The 21,969-nt window shown below is 37.1% G+C and overlaps 1 protein-coding gene across 1 annotated transcript; it reads right to left on the bottom strand.

Annotated features, from left to right (window-relative positions):
• Positions 1-1,447: 1,447 nt before the first annotated feature.
• Positions 1,448-21,746, bottom strand: LOC100725142 (vomeronasal type-2 receptor 1). The gene is made up of 6 exons (XM_003476305.1): positions 21,508-21,746; positions 16,281-16,572; positions 12,759-13,631; positions 7,905-8,132; positions 4,965-5,088; positions 1,448-2,430 (listed from the first exon to the last, which is right to left on the bottom strand). Exons 1-6 carry the CDS (start codon positions 21,744-21,746, stop codon positions 1,448-1,450), a joined length of 2,739 nt encoding a protein of 912 aa, XP_003476353.1.
• Between the last annotated feature and the right edge of the window lie 223 nt (positions 21,747-21,969).

Here is a 21,969-nt window from a genome sequence, read left to right as displayed (position 1 = left end):
AAAGAAATAAACAATGAGTAAATGAATGAATGAACAGAAAAAGTAATTTCTCTGCTGTCCATTCTGTGATATAGATTCTCACATAGTAATTCTAAGGACTGTGGTCCTTAGAATTTGGAGACAGAGGGATGAATAGATGCTTGCCCAGAATACTGGGATATAATTTTCTATCCAACAAATGTGATTGCTTCGGAGCTTTGCTGAACTTTGTTATAAACATCCTACTTGAATTGTAGTAACTGAATCCCTTCATCTGATCTAAAATGATACTTCTTTAGAAACCAGTAAATAAGTTCCTGAGTGACTTGCTCTGCTAACCTGCATTGTGGTTCAGGATTCTGCTCCCACAGCCTGCATGAATCTCTGCATAGTTTAGTTAAGTAGGATCCCAAACTTTATTAAGTTCTCTTAGAGAGAGATTTCTTTCTGATTCCATTGGATTTCTAGAGCAAAATAAACACATACATTTTTGGTTTATTGACATCTCTACGAAATCAATCTTTCCACATATTTAATTCATATACACATAAACACATATAGTTCATTCTCAAGGTTTCATATTTAGAAGATTGGAAACATTTTCACATGAAAATTAAATTCCAACTAATTCTGTATATTAATAGGGCAAATGTCAACCATTTGAATTATTCTTTAAAAATTCTGTTCTAGTACCTAATCTTGGTAAACATTTGCTTTCTTTTTTTCCTTTCAGGTCTCCACTATATACTCTAACTGTTGTGCCAACCTCTTATAACTTTTGTTTCTATTTTTCAAGCAGGGGACTATTGTGAAACTTCAGTATTTTCCCATTTATTCTCCTCCAGAGTAGTCTGTAGCAGGTAGGACTTACCTTCCCTCTGGTGGAAACTTGGATATTCCCATTGGAGTTCAAGAAGAAACTCAGTTTTGTCAATGTTTCAATTCTTTGAGATTGTCTATATGCCAGAGTCCTCTAAAATGTAGTTATCTTCTAAGAATTCTATAAACTTTCTGATCCAAGGGAAAACTTATAGCAATAGGAAGAGAAAACTATCTATTTCAGAAAGTCACTAACAGAATGTAGAACAAAACGTCTCTTTTGGTCCTTGATTTAATACAGAATTCTAAGTCAGACACCTGTGATTTGAGAATAAAGCATATTGAAGAGCTATTTTGTTCTATTATTTCAATAAATTATGCCTATCTTATCTCTACTATATGATCCTTTTATGAAAGTATTATGAAATGTTTGAATAAAATAGCTTACAGTTTCAAAAAGAAGTATTCTAATTCATGTTAAGTACATCTTACAAAATGAGACATCATATACTGTGCTAAGACTATACCCCCAGGACACAAATTCTTCATATTAACCTACAGCATCAGGCAGCTGCTGTACGAACAATCTGAAAGGGAATATTGAACCTTGTCACAATTGTGATTTGAAGGTTGCATGTAATTCACAGCACTATTCATCCAGAACAGTTGACACTGTGGTATTGTTAAGCTCACTACTCACTGATGCTGAGGTCAGCTGGATACTCCTATCTACAGCAGGGACTCTCCCACCGACGGTCTCATCAGTATTCCTCTTTGGTCTCAGCAAAATAATGAAACACTTGGGAGCAAATATACAACCTAACAAACCATAGCTGGAGGCCAAGATTGCAAATATTTCCACAGCCACTTTGAATTTGCCTTTGGTGCTCAAGTAAGCAGGGACAAAAGAAATCCAGACAATAAAGAGGACCAGCATCCCAAAAGTGATGCATTTTCCTTCATAATAATTATCCGGCAACTGACGAGCCACAAAGGTTGTAAGAAAGCATAGCAAGGCCAGGAAGGCATCAATCCCAAACATGGAGCACAAAAATTCTATAGATCCTTCGTTGCACTCCAAAATGATCTTTATATTTTGAGATTCCATGTTCTTGTATACCCGTGGGGGTTGTAATATCAAGTAGGCTATGCATATGCCAATCTCAACTAGAATAGATATTAAAACAATGATTTTTCGAAAAATAGGACGCATGGATATGAATCGGGTTTTGGATATGGAAATTCTGTAGGCAAAAAACAATGATATAGTCTTTCCAAGGGTGGAAGATAAGCAAAGAGAAAAGCCCAGGGCCAGCGTGACCTGGCGGGCCATGCAGGACCAGTTGTAGGGCTTGCCAATGAAGAGCATAGATGACAGCACCGTAATGATAAGAGAAACCTGAATGAGAAAGCTCAGCTCCCGGTCATTGGCATTCACCAGAGGCGTTTGCCTGTATATCACATACACGATCATGACTGCCAAGATCACCAGGGCCCCAAAGATGGAGAGAATAACCAGGGTGAATCCCAGGGCCTCATCGTAAGCAAGGAATTCCACCTCCTTCAGCACACACATGCTCTTTTGCTCATTTGACCAGTAGTCTTCGCCACATTGGTCACACTCTCTTTGACCTGTTGAACAAAAAACAGAGAATGACTGCAAGAGAATCCAGTTGGCCCCTTTAACTGTGAATAGCCCAGTCAAAGACTAGCGTAAGGACTCATCGAAATTTCCTTATACAGAATGCAGACAACATCCCAAAAAAGTGGTGATAAAATGGCCTCAGATAATAATACAGAGTCGATAATAATACAGAGTAGTTGTCTTCAGTTTTAGAAATTAGCCTCCCTTCTCAATCTCAGCCTTTCTTGAATTGGCTTTTTCCAATAGCTTGCTTCTTTCTCTTCCAACTGTCTGTTGAGAAAGGAGGTACATACTGTATCCTCATAAACCCGAAGTAATCCATAAATGAGAAAAATCACAACTAGTGGGTAAACAATTGGGAGGACTATGGTCGTGCAGTGTTGGTTAAAAAGGTGGTGTTTTCACCTCCTTGGAGAAGAATTTTGGCCTCGACAAGTCAGTTTTCCTCTCCTCACCCTTCAGAATCTAATTTGAGAAACAGGCAGAGGAAGCCTGAGGCTTAGAAGAGAAACAAAAACAGTCTCTGTGTTTTCTGAGACTGAAAAAGGTTCGGAGCATTTATCTGAACAGAGGCTCCAAGAGGAAATGTTATCATACAAGAAAAAAGTTGTTTGTGGGGGGCTGGGGATTTAGCTCAGCGGCATAAGTACCTGCCTTGCAAGCAGGTGGCCGTGAGTTCAATCCTCGGTACCGATAAGTACTTTATGAAATGAGTAAAAGTTTTTGAAAGATGCAAGTAATGCCTGGAATGCCCTTCCAATCACCTCCAATCACTTCTGCCTGCCAGACTGGCCTCCTGGAGATGTGACCCAGCACAAAGACCTGGCCACATGACCTCCAGGGGTTGTTCAGGGTACAAGGCACTTGTTCTATATCTAAGGAAAATTTTTATATTTTTAAAATTCTCCTTTAAATGAATTGCTGTTTAGAGCCTTTTTAGCAAACAATAAGTACAATCTGTGTTGTCTTTAATAGAAGGCAGAAATAAAAATAACCCCGCTTATCAGACTAAGTGCGCCAAGCCTAACTAAAATTGTGCTCCTGAAGAGCATCAGTGTAGCAAGCTGTCATGAAGACTGTGCAGCAGTGGTTCCAGAATTCACGTGTGTTACAAATGCTGAGTACTTATGACTTTCAGTCAGCTGTCTTTAAGGACAGAATTCTAGATCTTTAATTGCAAATTACAGATAATTCAGGGAAACAAAGAACTATGTTGAACATAAATAATGTTCAGTTTATCTCAGAAACAAATACTTTTTGTGAATTTTATTGTTCAAATTTAACATATCTTGTTTTATATTTTGTTTATTAACTTCATGGTTATGATCTTTTCCAGTTGTAGCAGCTGAGAACTGAAGCCCAGTATCAGTTTCCTCAAAGTATTAAGATTTGATATGTATATAGGGAAAAGGAGAAAAGACAGAAGGGAAGAGCCACAAGAGATAAATTTGCATATATACACTTAAGACAGCTAAGATGATTGTGCTAATAATTCTATTAGTTCTTGGAACAAAATAGTTAACATTCATAGGATTAGATCAATTTTGCATATTATATCTGGTAATCTAAGGAACTGTTTTGAAGACAGCTATGCAAAATAACAACCTTAGTGATGTTCCTGTCACCTTGTTTTGAAAGCCTATATTGTTATTGTTTTGGGCTCTTTTTATAGCTATTTATTTGTCTCTTTTGTTTTTCTTAGATTTTGTTTTGTTTTTCCCTCTAATACAGAAAGGATAGATGTACATGTATAGGCTTGTACATGCCTAGAACATCTCCTAAATAAGTTATAAGAATTGATTTTATTACATGTGATGGTATAAACAGCTACTTTTAAGGAAATGAAACATTAATAATAGCCATTGGTGATTTTCTGCCATCTTGTTTTGAAGTCCGATAGTGCTTTTATTTTTTGTTTTGAATGATTTTAGTCTATTTTCTATTATTTGATTTCAATATGTGTGAAGGTATGGACAGCTATTTTGAAGAGAACAAGAGATATTATGATAGCCATTGTTGATTTTCCTACTGTCTGGTTTTGAAGGCTGATAATGATTTCATTCTTTTGTTTTGACTGGTTTTATACTATTTCATTTTGTTTGAATTCATTGTGTATGAAGATATGGACATCTATTTCAGGGAGAACAGGGTACACTGTGGTAGCCACTGTTGATTTCCTATTGTCTTGTTTTGAAATGCTGTGTTCTCTGAATTGTTTTTTTCTGATCTGCTTTGTTCTATTCTGATTTGTTTTCTTAAAATTAAAAAAAAGATTTGATATGTATATTATACAAACTTCCCATACTGAATGTATTCATTATATATTTGTAAACATGTTCTAATAAAAAATAAAATTTTAAAAATCAGTTATATACTGTATATAATAATTGATTAGGTTTTAATTATTTTTGTTGTAAGTTGTTCACACATATTTATAAAGAAGGCTCCCAAAGATCTCTTTCCCAAAATACATCTAACCCAATTACATTTTGATCTCAATGAGAAAAATGATAATTTCTACCTGCTCTCTCTGACACATGTCCATCAGCACATGGGATGCAATCAAAGCAGCATATCGGTTCTCCCTGACGAATCCCCTTCCGCGTTCCGGGAGGACACACATCAGTACACACTGAGTGGGGAAGCTAGAAAAGACAGACACAATGAATCTGTAGCAAAGTTTTCATTTCCACCACCTGTGAAGCTGAGTACATTCCCATTTGGCTTTCTCTGAAAGTTTTGTGATATCCTGGGAGATCCAGGATAGCTGGGCAAAGACAATGGACAAAAAGAACAACAACATAGACAACCTAGAGAAAATTTTGCTAAAGGATTCTGGAAATGCAAAACAAATTACAGAGCTAGTTCTTTCTAACCTTAGAAATCTAGACCAGGCTCCATGCCCATGAAACTCTGATGATGGGACAATTTGACAAGACTGTTCCTGTTTTGGCGCAATCTATGACCCTAAGAATCATCTTGAAGGCTGAAAAATAATTCTTCTCAGCAAGGCCACCCCAACATAGTATTAAGGTCAAAGTTGTGTCACAAACAGAAGGAAAGAAGGAAGGAAGGAAGGAAGGAAGGAAGGAAGGAAGGAAGGAAGGAAGGAAGAAAGGGAGGGAGGGAGGGAGGAAGGAAGGGAGGGAGGGAGGGAGGAAGGAAGGAAGGAAACGAAAGAAGGGATGGGCAGATCTTTTCTATTGCAAAAATTGGAAAAGAAAATGGAAAAATCAGACAAGGCACAGTGCTGGAATATTTTTCTGCCTCATCTTTCCAGAATGATGATACTACAGACATGCAGCACCGTTCATAGCTTATATTCTTGTCTTATAGGGCATCATAAATGATGAAATTATGCCTTTGCCCCCATCTTATCATATTCATTTCATTCTTGTCTTACAATCTAGCTGCCAAACTTCTCATCTCTACAAACTCTTCTTGCCGTATCTAATTTAATAGCCATATTCTATCTCACCTCCTTTAACTATTTGACATTCTTGATAAACCTCTCCTTGAAATGCAAGCTTCCTTAGCTTCTATTGTCTCCTGCCATTTATTTTCTTGGTTCTATTTTCCTACTGTTGTTCCTTGATCTTCTGCTTTTATGTTTTGAGGTGAAACAAGTTGCTCGGTCTCTTGTCTTCAATCAGCTTCTCCAGAAGAACTCTCCAGTCTTGATCTCTAACACCAACCGTTTCTCCCTGACATCTATCCAACTCCATACTATGAACTTCCAACATGCTTTGAGATTCCACCATCACCTCAAATTCAACATAACTGAAATTACCATCTATTCTCTTCCTTCTCCCACATTCCACGTCTGTCAAGAGCATCACCATTTCTACCACATCACCATTCTTATCCATCATCTTCAGCTTTCTATTGTATTACTTGCCTCTATGTATTTACACACACACACACACACACACACACACACACACACTCACATTCAGAGCCCTCTGCTTCCCAATATCATCATCATGGCTTCAACCCCCTCCCATACTATCTTCCAATTTTTGGATCAGGACACTATCAGGTCCGATCTGTCTTGTACCTATAGGACATCCAAAAATCTAACTAATTTTACTGCTTCCCTCACATCCATTATAGCCCAAACTACCTGATTTGGGGGTATGATTTTATGATCTTCTAACCGTGTCCCTGGTTCTAGTCTCCCTCCTCCAATCTCCACACTTTTTATTTGCAACATGGCAGACAGAATGATCCTTAAAATCCCTAAATGGGATTGTGACTCTCTTTGGACAAACTCTTCTATGACTTTCGCTTTTATTCAGTGCCAAACCAGTCTCCAGTAACCATCAAGGTGCTACCTGGTCTAATGTTCTCTCACCTCTGTTATCCCCTCTCCTACTCTCTCTCTGTCTCTCTCTTACGCCATTTTTGGATGCACTGACCCTGTACTATCTCTCCAAAATACCAAGCACACCTGTGTCTTGGGATTCAGAAGTTGGTGAACCTCTGAACACAATATTTCCCTTGGTAATGAATTGATTCACTTCCTGCCTCATTTTGATTGCCTGTTTAGCAGTTTCTAGTTTTGTTTCTGCTTTGTTTGACCCAGTCTCATTAGGTAGTTCAGGCTGGCCTCAAATTCATGACAGTTCTGCTTCAGCCTTTTGGGTGATGGGATTACAAGAATGTGCCATCATGCCAAGCTCCTTGCTTTTGGACTTTTCCTCAAATTTCACAGCCTGACCACACTGAAATTACAGTGCAGTATTGTACCCAGCATGCCCTATCTCATCCCTGTTATTTTTCCTTCACATTATTATCCTTTAAGACACTATGTAAGGAAAATGATAAATATTTGATGAGATAGATATGTTTAACCTGACCCAATCATTTCACAATGTATTTTAGAAATATCACATAGAATCCCAGAAATACATATAATTTTATGTTTTTATGTAAATTGAAAATAATTTAAATATTAAAAAGCAAAGGAAGAAATTTTAAAAGAAATACATGATATAAAATTGGAAGAAATTTTAAAAGTTCATTTTATTCAGAAAAAACTCAAAACTTCATTTCAGAAATTAAGATAATAGTAGCAGACGTTCAAAAAAGAATTTATTTCAATGAAAACATAATAAGGGTCATCAAATGAGAGCAGAAAAATACAAGGAGAATGATGAAGAATAATACAGAAACTAGTTAAGAAAAGTGCATGAAATGAAAGACAGACAAAGAGGGTTTAGTGTCACTGGAATACTTGAAGAAGCAAAAAAAAAAAAAAAATGAAATTAATATGTAATCCAAGAAAATGTTCCAAAAAAGAAAAACATCTGAACCCATACATAGAAAAAGTATGTGCTATACTTGGGAAAACTGATTTGAAACTTGGAAACATCTCTAGTGCTTTGCATTCCATCACTGCATGAAAAAAATGTAACAGTGTAATTATATACATGCAAAATAAGGTGTCAGAACAACTAACCCTTGATGATTCGGTGTTCCAAAATATTGTGGAATTCTTTTTGAAAACAAGTTCATACTTATCTGGTGCAAATTTATATTCTCCAACCTTCACAAAGGCAATTTCTCCATTATCATCTAATTGCCAATTTAGAATATCATAGTATCCAAACACATCTCCATTTTGATCAATTTCTATTTTCTTTCCATCATGGGTATTGAATTTAAGTGTCTTCACGTAGTACATTAGCTAGAAAGCAAGGTGGGGAAAAAACAATTTGTAACAATTTCAATTGTCTGGAAAATAGTTTTATTAAAAAAAGTAGTTGCAAACTCATTTAACCCATGGGATTGTATTTTTTTTCTATTCTCCTACACCTTTGCTGTGTAATATAACAACTCTAGCCATGTGTGATAATTCAGACATGAAAGGTGGCTGGACTTATAAGGATTTAATTTTTTAAATGAAAATGTAAACTATCCCATTAATAATTTCATATCAGTATTTCATATTAGATTATAATTCTGTTAGAGTATTATCTTGGATATATCAGGTCAAATAAATTATTAAATTTAATTCTCTCTATTTCTTGTTTCATTTTTTAATATGACCACTAAGAAAGTTTAATTTACCTGTATAGTATATTAAAATTGTATATTTTTATTATATGACACTAGTTTATATTAAAGCATAGTGGTATCGAATATTCCCTAATACCTTCATAAGAAAGAAGAATAATTTTACTTCCATCGTAGATTTCTTCTACTTATACATACCAGACTACACCACCAGCACCTCTGCTCTGGGTGACAGGTGCAAGAGATACTACAGTGACCCTAGGCAAAAAAACAGGTGGTGCTAACAGTAATATCCAGAATAGCCCGTGTTGATATAATGGAAAGAGGGTTGAAAGGGCAAAGACAAAGTAGTGGCTAGTTGCAAAATTGGAGATCTTTTTACTTCCCTGGAAGTGATCACCTAAACTGAGTTTAAAAAGATCAGTAAAAATTTGCCTACTAAGTCCTGGGACAAAGCAATTGTAAGCCAGAAAAGCCAGGTGTGTCTCTATATGCTTCAGCTCCACAGTGCCTCAGGGTGAGGGTGTGAAGCAGTCATGGTCAAGGGAACAGTAGTGGAGGGTCTTGTTCTACACCCAGAAAAGGATTTGTAGAAATCAGCAGGAATCTTCCAGAAAATAATTTCTCTCTCAGTCTTGGTTCACCTTGTGAGTCTTAACTGGGTGACCAGTCCTAGCAGGGATAAATCACTGGTTTTACTGCTACATTCTGGCTCATAGTTCAGTTACCACAAATCCATAAAGCCACAAAAATTTAGTGGAAATAACCTGAATTATGATGTTTGATGATCTGGAATCATTTTGGCTCTGTTAAATATGAAGTCATATACTAGGCACTAGTTTCCTGGTCTGTGAAAGAGGACAATTATTCCTCCCTGTGTTTGTAACAGTGACTAAGACAATAGACCTGAACAGCTTTACCAAATGAATATACCAAGGTAAGCATCACAATCTTCATCTACCACTAGGACCCCTCTGGTCACCTGACCTTCATCCTTCCTTTTCCCTCTTTAACAGCCCTATTCTCTTCAATCCAGTTAAAATCTACATCAGGGTTCACAATGGAGTGGCTTTTATCACTGAGCCCATTGGTATCATGGTTTCAATCTTAAATGTCCCCGAAGGCTCATGTGTTGAAGGTTTGATTCCAAAGAGGCAATGTTCAGTGTTTAATGCTTAATGTTCAATGTTTAAAAGGTGATTGGATTTCTAACTTCATCAATGGATTCACCTATTGGTTGATTCCTAATGTGCTAGTTCTATTGGAGGTCATGAAATCTGAGGAGGTAGGATCTTGCTGAAGTGAGTGGGTCATGGGGAATAACCTTGGAGACTATATTGTCCCCAGATCTTCTCTCTGTCTCTCTGTCTCTCTCTGTCTCTGTCTCTGTCTCTCTGTCTCTCTCTGTCTCTCTCTCTCTCTCTCTCTGTCTCTCTCTCTCTCTCTCTCTCTCTCTCTCTCTCTCTCTCTCTCTCTCTCCCTGTTTCCTGCCCACCATGAGGTTAACAGCTTCCTCCTCCATACCTTTCTGCCGCCATGATGTTCTCCCTCACTATGGGCCCACACTGTTGGAGCCAGCAAACTGAAACCTCTGAAAACGTGCACCAAAATTGAACTTCTTTCCTCCAAGTTGTTTTTTCTTAGATATTTTGTCACAGTGGCAGAAAACTGACTAACATTTGAGTAGAAGCTCTCTTTGTTCTTTTTTCATCTTTAGAAGAGTTAAAGCAAGGCCAGGAGTGGTGGCACATGCCTGTAGTCCCAACACTTGGGAGCTGAGGCAAGAGGATTGCTGTGAGTTTGAGGCCAGCCTGGGCTACATGAGTCTAAACCAGCCTATCTCCTAGAACAATCTTTCTGTAATTGTGTTTATTTGTTATCATTTGATGGTGGGACACAGGTCTCTACCACCAGGTATAGAAAAATAATTTATAAATGTCCAGTAATACCATAATATTAAAAAACTTTCCCAAACATATATTTTCTGACCAAATCTACTAATGGAGTAAGCTAAAAAGATGTATAAAGCATACAATTTTTAATTTTAAAATAAATATGATTTTAATTTTGATATATTTATGAGACTTTTTTGGGGGGGTTACCAGGGATCAAACTCACAACTGCACACTTGCAAGGTAAGTGCTCATGCCACTGAGATAAATCTCCAGTCCTTTACGAGGCTTTTTTAAATGCTTGTATTAACAGTCTCTAATGAGAGGTCTTGATTTTTAGTCTTGATTTGATGACTTGCAAAGAATATATCAGGGCCAGGGATTTAGTGCAGGAACATAAGCACCTGCCTTGCAAACATGCAGTCACGAGTTTGATCCCTGGTTAAAAAAAAAAACCCAAACAAACAACAAAACAAACCCATATATATATATATATACATATATATATATATATATATACATATATATATATATACGTATATATATATATATATATCAAAGAGAATGAATTACATCACAGACTAAACCAGCATTCTCTTTGACATTATGTGTTCCCTCATTCACCCCTGAAATTCTTCTCTCTAATATGCTAACTTATAATTGTTGCCCTTTACACTAATTTAAATTTAACATTGCAATGTTTAAATAATAAGTTAGAGTATGGTTGTTCACCATACAAAGAAAGATCTTCTTCATTGTAAAAGACATACCCAGAGGACCTCTTTTAAAATGAAATATTGTCTTTTAGCATTTAAAATATAATTTTATTTCCCATTTTTAATTTATTAAAATCCCTTTGGCATCAGTAAACAAACCTAGCACTCATATTTTGGTGTCTAAATTCCATTCTTCAATAAATAGTAACAGGGCTCTTTGAAGAAACAGTCACTGCAGACCTGGGGCAGAGAAATTATAAGAGAAGCCTGGAACATTAAAGTTACAAAACTAAAGATTATACGGACATATATATAAATTGAAAATCATAAGAATGTGTACATAAAAAGGAAACATATCACAAAGAAATGAGATCTAACTCAAAGTGTCTCCTGCAGGACAAATCTGAGAAATGTCAAGTAACAAAATAAATTATAATTATGGATTATTACTCACAGAATAAAAATAAATATCTGAGTCTAATCAATATAAATAAATCAATGAAAGGGGAGTAGAATTCTAGCTGATAAATTTAGAAGAAACGAGGTAAAAAGAAAATCATCATTTTTCAAGCAACGTGATAATAACAAAAACAGGGCATTTTCACAAAATATTGCTCCACAGGATAATTATTAATCCCAAAGAAAAACAGAGTAACTTCACAATGCAAAAATATAACTTCACTATAGTTAAATGGAAAGTTACGTCACCAATAACATGATATGAGGCATAGAAAAGGATACAATATTATCACTTTTATGCGATTTTTGCCAAAAATGCATAACCTCAATCTCCTTGTGAAAAAAATACACAAACCTAAATTTTAAAAAATTCTAAAAATATGTGACCAGTACTCTCAAAAACTGAAAAATGAGGAGAAAAAAAAAAACTGTTACAGATTTGGATAGACTAAGAGGAAACAAAACTAAATGCAACGTGTGATGGAAGCATTCTGATTAGGTGCTTGTGGGTAAGATCATTCACTTAACTATGTCCCAACATGAGTTGTTCAACATCAGACCAGGGACAGGAGATGTGGGAGCAAATCTCCAAGAGAGCTCCCCGTAATCTTTATTTCCTGGTATTTGTGCTCTTGTGTCTGCTCACACACTGCACAAAGACCACGGAGACTCTTCCAGTCTCCCTTGAAGCTAGAAATGACCATGGCAAAAGGCTAGCTACTAGGATATAAGGAGAACTGTATGCAATTTCCAGGAAAAATTCTTAAAAAGAGGTATGCCTGTCTTTGCCCTTTCTCCTTCCAACTAGCTAAAACATGGGCACATGTTGGAGGCCTAAGTAGCCACCTTAGATTACAAGATGAATTTCCCCATTCTGTAGATGAAGCAGCAACACAGGAGAAATCTGGGTCTGTGTGCCACTCTGTCAGTCTTAGAATGCTTACTTTTACATTTATGTGAAGGCAAAAATATCTTGTTTAAGGCCCTATTTTGGAAAGTTTTGTATCATTAACCTCAAACCTAATAATAACTGTTAGCAGATGGGAACTGTAGTGATGTGCATATGGCCCCACAAGCAAACCATCATTTTAGGTGTCATATGATGAATCGTGCCTACTAAGCACAAAGGCAAACCAATAGTTTTAATAGCAAAAACTCTTACAGTCATGAAATTATGTCATTTCATTAAATTGTATCTTATGATTGTCAGTTTGAAATAAAACAACTTACTTGCCAAGGTTCAAAGTCAGGTAAATATGCACAGGTGTTTTCTGGCATGAATGGCCCCTGACCTTCTTCACATCGACTTAGTTGATCCAAGGCATAAGCCATAGCATACACCGCTTGTTTGACGTTGTTTGTAATTCTGAGCTGAGATACATCCAAATATGTATTTTTAAGTTCTTCCAGCTTCTCCTCTCCGGTACAGAATTTATCAGACATGGCATATAATCTGTCTTCTTTACCAGTCATATTCACTCTATGGTCAACATTGTACGGGACACTGATATTTGGCCAAGTACAGTTAAATGCAGTTTGCCAGAATTCAATGGTCAGGACATCATTTGGATCCTTGCTAGGATGAACATCATAAAGAAATTCTTTCAATCCTGGTATATCTGTTCTTGGTATTGCAAATCCAATACTTCCTCCAAAATATGGGAAATATTCAGGCTTTGCAATGAGGGCTGAGGTAATCCACGCTTCACTCGCTATCCATGTTCTGTCGGTTATGTTATGGTAAACCATTTCCAGCACAAAAGGACTGAGGTCAATGTCAGATGCATAAAGCACAATGACTCTGGCAGTAGAACTCCGTATGGCTTTAACAGCTTTTTGCATTTTCTCATTGGAATAGACTTTGGGTATGGTCTCCGAGAATGCAATACACAGATTGGCACTCTCCATTTGCTCTTTAAAAGCTTTTACTCCATATTTACCATAATCATCATCAGCTGCAATAGTGCCTACCCAGACCCAACCAAAGTGTTGGATAAGTCTGACCATCGCTTCGGACTGGAACTTATCACTGGCTATTGTGCGAATGTAAGACGGAAACTGGAATTTGTCACTAAGAATTGAGCAGGTAGAGAAGTAGCCCACCTACAATTGAAAACATTCATGCAATTATTAGAAAGCAGCAGACAAAACTTAAACTACACAGTTGAGAATACGCTTATGAAGAGGGAGGGAATGTAGTAGTTCTTTCCTTATTTGTACATCCTTTCACAGACAAAAGAACTTTTTCTCCCTGCTCAGTGTGTGGGAACTGTAAAGAGATCACTGCCCTCCTTCCTACCAATCCTTTCCTACCCACTCCAAGGGAATTAGAGGACTAATTATTAAAATGACTACATTCCATGAACTACTTTTGACAGACTGAGCCATCACAATGAAAAAGAGGTCATCCATCCCTGCCATTATGCTCTCGAGAAAAGGTGGCCCCGCCCCTGTTGTTTTTTAGGTCTAACCTCTCATCATCCATGCATTTCTCTCTCTCTTTCCTCTCTTCTGCTCTCTTCTACTCTGTCCTTCTCCATCAACCCCTTCTCCTCCTCCTCTTTCTCCTCCTCTTTCTTCTTCCTCACTCTCTCTGGCTCTCACCCTCACCCTTGCTCTCCCCCTCTTTCACTCTCTGTCTCTCTCCTTTCCTTCTTTCTTTCCTTCCTTTTCCCTTCCATCTCCTTCCTTCTTCATTACTTTCTCTCTTTATTTCTTCTTCTCTTTCTTTTCTTCCCTATAAACTTTTGAGTACATAGGATATAGGTCCTAAGACTTAGTTCAAAAGTTGGCAAAAGTGCCACTTCAGAAACTTCAGGTCTATCTAAGTTTTGTTGTTCAATAAAGTTACTTTCAGTTTATAAACCCTCAGTTTATGCACACATGTATAGATAAATGAAGAGGCATTTCCCCCCCTCACTTTTCCAGTAATCCTTGTAGGTATTTTCCATCAGTGGCAAGTCAAGAATGGTGGTCAGATGACTAAGAATTCCTGACTATCTTACATACATTTTTGCTGTAGTTTACCCTCAGCCTCACTCACTGGACAGTTAAAATCAGACATCACATTCTCCCTTATCCCACTTCATGTGACTAATACATCACTTCCAGTAGCATCTTCTATAATTCCATAGCTGTCCTTCATGAACACCAGATTATTCCTATGTTCTCTTTCCTTTACCTTTTGTTTTATTCTTACTCCGCCAGCTAAAGTTGGCAATCTCCTTAGAATCACCTCACCAGCAGCATCGTAGAAGCCATACATAGGGAAGAATCTGATTTAAAAAATAAAACCATCTAATTTCTAATTCTTGCTAGATCATTGATCAATGTACAAGACCTTAGACAAGTTACTTAAGCCTTCTGAACATTGGTGTCCTCATTAGTGAGATTAAGATAATGATGATAATCTAGGTCTTTAAGTTTACTCAGTTTAGGAAAGAAATAACAAAATGTGGAAGTGGTAGGAGAGTTCTTTTACCTTCTTTGCAGATCTACTGCATAGGCTTTAAGGAGAAAATCTATCCAGAGGTTTCTAGCCAATGTCTGATTTACTGATGGCACATAGTAGAAGACAGAACCCATGGTACGAGTAATTCGTCTAAACTACATGAAGCCCATAGTTAAGGTATCAGTGAGTCTCCAAACAGTTTCTCTTGGTTGTTTCCCAGCACTTATCCATTGCTTCTACATTTGAATTTGCAACTTTATAAGAAATACTATATAAATGATACTTTTTCCAATTGTTACCCCATTACTTCAATAATACAAATAATCATCAGTCACGTTAGGAATCCTTACTATTGATTTTTGGGGTTTTTTGGGGGGTTTTGCTTTATTTTTGTTTTTATTTTGTCTTTTTGAGGCAGGTCTTGTTATGCAGTTCAGGCTGGACTTATGCTCAGTTTGTAGCCCAGGGTGGTCTGGAATTTGCAACAATCCTCTTGCCTCAGACTCCTGAGTGCTGGGATTACAGGAATGTGCCACCATACTGGACTACTATTGATGTTTTAATGATCCATCCTTAGGAATGCAAAACAGCTTTACTTATATTGTCTTAATATTGCATTCTTTCTACTATCATATATCCTTATATTAAAATGATGAGTGAATATTCTGTTGAATTCTCTCTGAATTTAAAATAATCCATAGGGGCTGGGGATTTAGCTCAGCGGCATAAGTGCCTGCCTTGCAAGCAGGCAGTCGTGAGTTCGATCCCTGTTACCGGTAAAAACAAAAAAGACAAAAAATAAAATAAAATGAACATCCTAAAATTCTATCAATCTTGTGAAATTCCCAGGTCCATTCCAGTATGTTAGTATATGAACGAATAAGGTCATAAATAATACTCATTAATAGAACAACAACCAAAACAAGTACCTGCATATAGTGCCTATTGATCAACCAACAGGTCATTATGGAACCCCTGTGGATCCCCTACATTGCAGTCCACATAATGCTAAAATGGTGTGCCTAGGAAGATGTCAACATAAAAATCACTGATCACAACCTCAGTCAGAAACTGAAGCAAGATCCTAAAGGACACACAAGATCCTAAAGGAAGTTTCAAACTGCCCCAAAGTAGACATCAATTCTCACTTTCTGAGGCCTGACTGAGCACAGGCAGCAGCACCACCGCCATCTGTGTTAGTCACCCAGTCTCCCCTGAGCACTTTGTTCTTTGCTGCAGTTTCTACACCCATAATTGGTATTTCTCTATAAGTTAATGCACAGTACAACATTCTGAGATACCTGAGGTAAATAATACAACCCTAGAATTCTTGAAGCAGCAATTGATAAGGACGAGCCACCTGATCCAACAATTCCTGCCAGATACGCTCCAGTGCTATTTCTAATATTGGGCTTGTTCTCTTCCTGCCCTGTAAGGAAGACCAGGGCTGACTCCATGGCTTTGGAGATGGTGAAACAGGTATCAAAGATCTGATAGCCCAGAGTGGTATTGGGCAAAATATCCTTCCTCTCATTAATTTCTTTGATTGTGTGAATCATGGCCTTCATCCAGCGGAATCCTCGAAAGTTAAACCTGAAAAGGAAATAGTTTTTGTAAGGCTTTAGCAAGTTGTCAGTTCTTTGGAAGGGAAAGGAGCTTTTAGCTGAGGTGGGTAATAACAGTATTTTACCAGCAGGCACCTCAGTTGTCTAAGCATGTTAATTCTTCGTAAATGATATCAATTGTTTGTCTTGGAAAGCAATTTTTGAATGTCTCCTTGCCCTGTATATGTTTTATACGTGCTGTCATTCCCAACTGCAATGTTGTCACAAAAACATTTTTCTATTACAATTCCCTACACCAAACCAGGTACCAAATCACCCCTGAGTACATGTTTTCCCCACCCATTGAAAGCCACCGATGCCAAATAATTCTCGCTCCTTTCCTCTTTCTCTTATTTTCTTTTGAACATTAATTATAGTTATAAAAATTATTTAAATACATTAAAATACTTATGATAGGAGTATATAAAATTGTATTATGTTATAGTTATATGCTATGACTCCAATTCCATAATTTTTTTCATCATTTGACTGTTAATGTTGAGAAATTTTCTATTGAAAATGATTATATCTTACTGCTCTCACAAGTAACTAGGAGCACAGTACCTCCTCCTCTGCATACCGAAAGAGAAAGTCACCATTGTTTTCAATTCCTTCTCCATTTATTAAACAGTGTTTTATTTCCTTCTTTCTTTTTTGAGTTTTGACCAAACTCTATCCTACGTGACAGCAAGCACTCAAATTATTTTATTTTTTAATAGCTTGTATAAGAAGAATTTATTTCCTCTGCTTAATAAATGTTTGAATTAAATATCTGATTGTATATAGCCCAGTTGGCAGATAGAAATTCTTCTCCATCCCTTGAGTTTTTAATTTAGTTTTTGATTTTAATGCAGTATGTAGTTCTTGAATTCCTATGGTGTAAGACACTATAAACATGACTGTGAGCAAAACAGACATATCATTATCTAGGAAAATAAAACAAAATTTCAGCACAAAATAACTGGGGAGATGGTAGGTTTAGATTCTATGAAATACAAGGGAAGACTACCCAGTGTTGGAGGAATTAATAGCCACATGGAAGCTTGAAGGATGATGCTATGGTTTGGATCCAAAATGTCCCCCGGAAGGCTCATTATGTTGAAGGTTTGGTTGCCAGTGATAGACTTTAGCAAGTGATCCGATCACAGAGACAATAATTTCATCAAACGCGTTAATCATTTCATGAGCTCATTAGCCAAATGGATTATTAAGGAAAGAGCCTTCTTGGATAAAGATTGTTGTGGGACTGGCTTAGAAGGGTATAGTTTGTCCTGAGCCCTTTCTTCTCAGGCTCTCCCCTCTGCCTCTTTTCTGACATGAAGTATGAGTCATTCTCCCCAGTACTTGTTCCCTGCCATGGTGTTCTGCCCCACTGTGGTCCCAGAAGCAATGGAGCCAGCTGACCATGGACTGCAACCTCAGAAAATGTGAGTTAAAATAAACCTTTTCTTCTCTTAACTGTTCTTTTCAAGTGTTTTGTCAAAGTGATAGAAAGCTGAATGACACAGATGACATGCAAACAGGGGACAGCACTGCGCAGAAAAAACCCACGTGTGAATGAATTAAAGCAATGGAATGATCAGTGTGTTCGCAGGAGGCAGGGTAGAAGTGAGCACAGCACCATGAAACAGAAAACTGGAGCACTAAAAGTTTCCAAAATACAGAGTCTTGCCCATCTTAAGTACTTGGTTTCCAATTTTATACTGGTGGCAATAAAAATTATTGAAATATATACATAGCAATAAAATGGAGAGGTTCAACATGGCAGAATAAAGGAGGGCTCTCACTGGAGTTTCTCAGAGGAAATCAACTAAAAACGCAGCAATCTTTTTAAAGTAATGAAACAGTACATTTCAAGACAGATATTCCAGAAATTCCACCTCTGAGAAGTTATCTAAACAGATAGGTCTTCCCAGAGGAAAAAGCTATCTGCCCCAAACTGTTCATTATAGATTTCTGATACCGAAAAACTGGAAGGAACTTACATATCTAATGATAATACATTGACCATATAGAAACATTTTCCCATCATTAAAAAATTAATATTAAAAGTTACACAGTAGTATGAATGTAATATTAAGTAAAACATACAGGATGCAAAGTTGTTTCTATAATTAAAACTATGTGTTAAGTATACAAATGTTCAGATAAATCTCAATAAGGAAATGTTTTTAAATGGCAGAAGACGATGACTGGAAAGGTAGGATTTGGTATAACTGTTCTTTCATTCACTGATTTCCATTGTGATTTTCTAATATCATTATACACTGTATACTCTTTTTCCTCAAAAAATTCCTCTAAAAGAATTAAAAGTGGGGCCAGAATGCAGCTCAGCAGCACAGCGCCTGTCTGGCAAGTGCAAAGCCCTGAGTTCAATTCCTGGTACCCAAAGGAAAAAAAGAAGCATCATACTACAGTGATATATGCACCCCAACATTTATAACACCACAATTTCTGATTGCTAAATCTCACAAACAGACTAAATGCTCATCAACTGATGAATGGATAAAGGAGATGTGGATTTTTATACAACAGAGTACTACTCTGCCATAAAGAAAGATAAGCTTGAGATATTTCTAAGTAAATGGATGCACCTTGAGACCATACTCTAAAGTGTAATAAATCAGATACATTTGGTTAAATATTGCATTGTTTCTCTGGTGCAAGAAACCTAAAGGGCAAGTAAGGACCAAAATGTGTAATAGATACTGTGAAACAGGAAGAAAATGCTCAACTGAGCAGCGGAACAGTGAAGAGGAGACGGGGGAAGGAAGGAAGGGAAAAAGAAGAAGAAGAAAAGGAAAAAATGGAAACAAAGCTTTTGCAAATAAGGGAAGAAGTGCTGAAGGGAAGGGAGGGGGTTGGGGATGAAAGAAGAATCAGTATCTGTCATGTACAGGTACAAATTCCCTATGGTGAATGTGATCAATATGTGTATCTAAATGTACCGATAAAATTAGTCTTTAAAAATCTGTAACCAAAGGGAGGAGATTTTTCTGTAAACCCTACCTTTGTGTAAATCGACCCAAATGAAAGCTAAAATGGCATCTTCCTATTTCAACTCATTGTATTTCTCTGGCTTATGCAACATTTACAAAATAACAGAAAGACTCTTCCATATACTTCAGCTCATGGCCAACAAAAACTGTTATCTTATTAAAATTGTAGATTTCAGGATGAGATTTCTCCTACTACAAATTGAATTTTTGAGTAAGTTATAGGTTTTGATGCCAAAATTAAATTACTATCAAATTAGACTTGGCCCGGCTTCTGAACACCACATAGACCAGGCCTCCTATGAGGATAAGAAAGACACAAAATTACATGGAAGCTTGGAGAATATTGGAGGAACTGTTTTCTGTTATTGGTGAAGTAAAATATACAACTCTAACTTTTAAAAAAACTACATTTTAAAAATGTATAAAACTAAAAAAACTAAAAGCTATTTAGTTGTCACTCAAATTCTGATTGCAATGATTAGGCAAATCTGTTTCCTGATAAGGGAATTATTTTTTAAATAAGATCACTTACTCCTCACTACTGTATCAACCACAGTGTCAATGCCAAATTATTTTTAATGGGAAGATAATTGTACTTCAAAATATATATATTGATTTTTCCCATTTAACTTTTCTAGAAGATAAACTTCAGGAGTTCCAATGAAGAGTTAAGAACAAATGAAATGATTCCATTTATGAATACATTGCATTATGAAAAACTTTTCATTTTGTTATAAGAATTAAAAAATGAGAACTTCTATGGTAATGAGCTGACTATACCACGTAACTGTAGGCAAAAATCTTCCTCCTCCTTCCCTGCACTTCACTTTAAAATGGCAAACAATTAAAGGTCCATGAAAAAGATAAGTAGGGACAGATGGCCATCTTTTCCTTTTGCCAAAAACACTGCAGCTGATTTCTCTCTCTAGTGGCATCTCAAATATGGAGCATGAAATATGATCAAAGAAAAGAAGTCGCAATCAGTAAGAATGTAGTGGTGCGAGAAGCTGTTAAAATGTTCACAACATTCGCTGACCACTATAATTACTTGTGACATCATGGGTAACTCACAGTGTAATGTAAAATACCCAGTATAAAATTGTAATTGTACCTGTGCTATGGTCCCAATTACTTGAAAAGTACAGGTGCATTTGAAAAAGGGTCAAGAAAAGATACAGAAATGAAAAGAGCTGCTTTGGCGTGGCAATGGAATAGTGAATGATTGTTTTTCTTGTGTGTGTGTGTGTGTGTGTGTGTGTGTGTGTGTGTGTGATGTCCAGACACCTATGCTATCTTTGATTTTCTTACACTAGATTATTAGCAAATTCATATTTTCAGCTATGGATTCTCATAATCTGATGTGACTATTTGGAGGTGAGAGAAGAAGAGCCAGAAGCCTTTTAGTAGCTGAAGGGATCCTGCCATGAACATTAACTTAGAAACAAATCAGTGTTCCCACACAAGGTATTTCACTGGAAGACAGTTTTATCCTGTAACTGTTAACAATAATGCTACAACTCTGCACCCTGTTCTCAAATGCTGGTATGTACATAAGTCAGGAGGAAGCCTTGTCAAAATGTAGATCCAGAAGGATGGAGCCCTGCTTCTTCATCTCTAACTGGCTCTCCAAGGACGCTGATCCTACTGCCCCACAGATCACCCTTTGAGGAGCCGCACCCCATATCATTCAACGCCCTTCTTCTTTCTGTCTAAGATATAGGCAGATGCACTTGAAGCCAAACTTTTCCAGTTTCTAATCACTTCTAGAATTTCTGCCTAGAAGAAACTGAGGCTTGGCGACATGTTCTGAGTCAAACAGAGCGTGTCAGACTCAGAGATGGCATCCCCAACCCAGTTCAAGGTGCTGCCCCCCATATTTACCACTCCCCCCCCACCTACAATTGATGTTAAAAAGAATAGCTTACCCTTCACACTTTGCTGATACTGGCTCCAGAATAGACTCATTGGCTGGAATAGTCCTGGAGTGTATAGGAAACAGTCCACCAATAACAAGTGTATGGTTTTTGGCGTCTACGTAGCCATTCAAATCAAACTTGCCCAGCAACCTGCAGGTCTGTTCTTCCTTTTCTTCACCTTGAGTGCCTGAGGCAGGCCATAAAAATGCAAGAAATCCTAGAACCAAATATTTCTTTCTGTTGGCCATTTTAATAAGGTGAACTTGGGAAAAAACAGAGTTGAGATATGGCAAGTTTTAATTAAGCACCTCGATGGAGCCCTGCACTGTGTATGCGTGTGTGGCTCGTCCCAGTGGACGCGGCTTGTCGCTACTTGCTGCCTAATTGTCAGGTCTCAGTCACAGCACCTCACAATCACTTGCAATTTATGGATCTGGATTAGGAGCTAAGTGATCCTTTTGAAAAGAGCTC

Source organism: Cavia porcellus, unplaced genomic scaffold, assembly GCF_034190915.1.
Source record: "Cavia porcellus strain 051 isolate PalLab524CR breed Dunkin Hartley unplaced genomic scaffold, mCavPor4.1 scaffold_5, whole genome shotgun sequence".
NCBI classification, from domain to species: Eukaryota; Metazoa; Chordata; class Mammalia; order Rodentia; family Caviidae; genus Cavia; species Cavia porcellus.
Note: the sequence above shows the minus strand (reverse complement) of the source record. Positions and strands in the feature narration are given on the sequence as shown.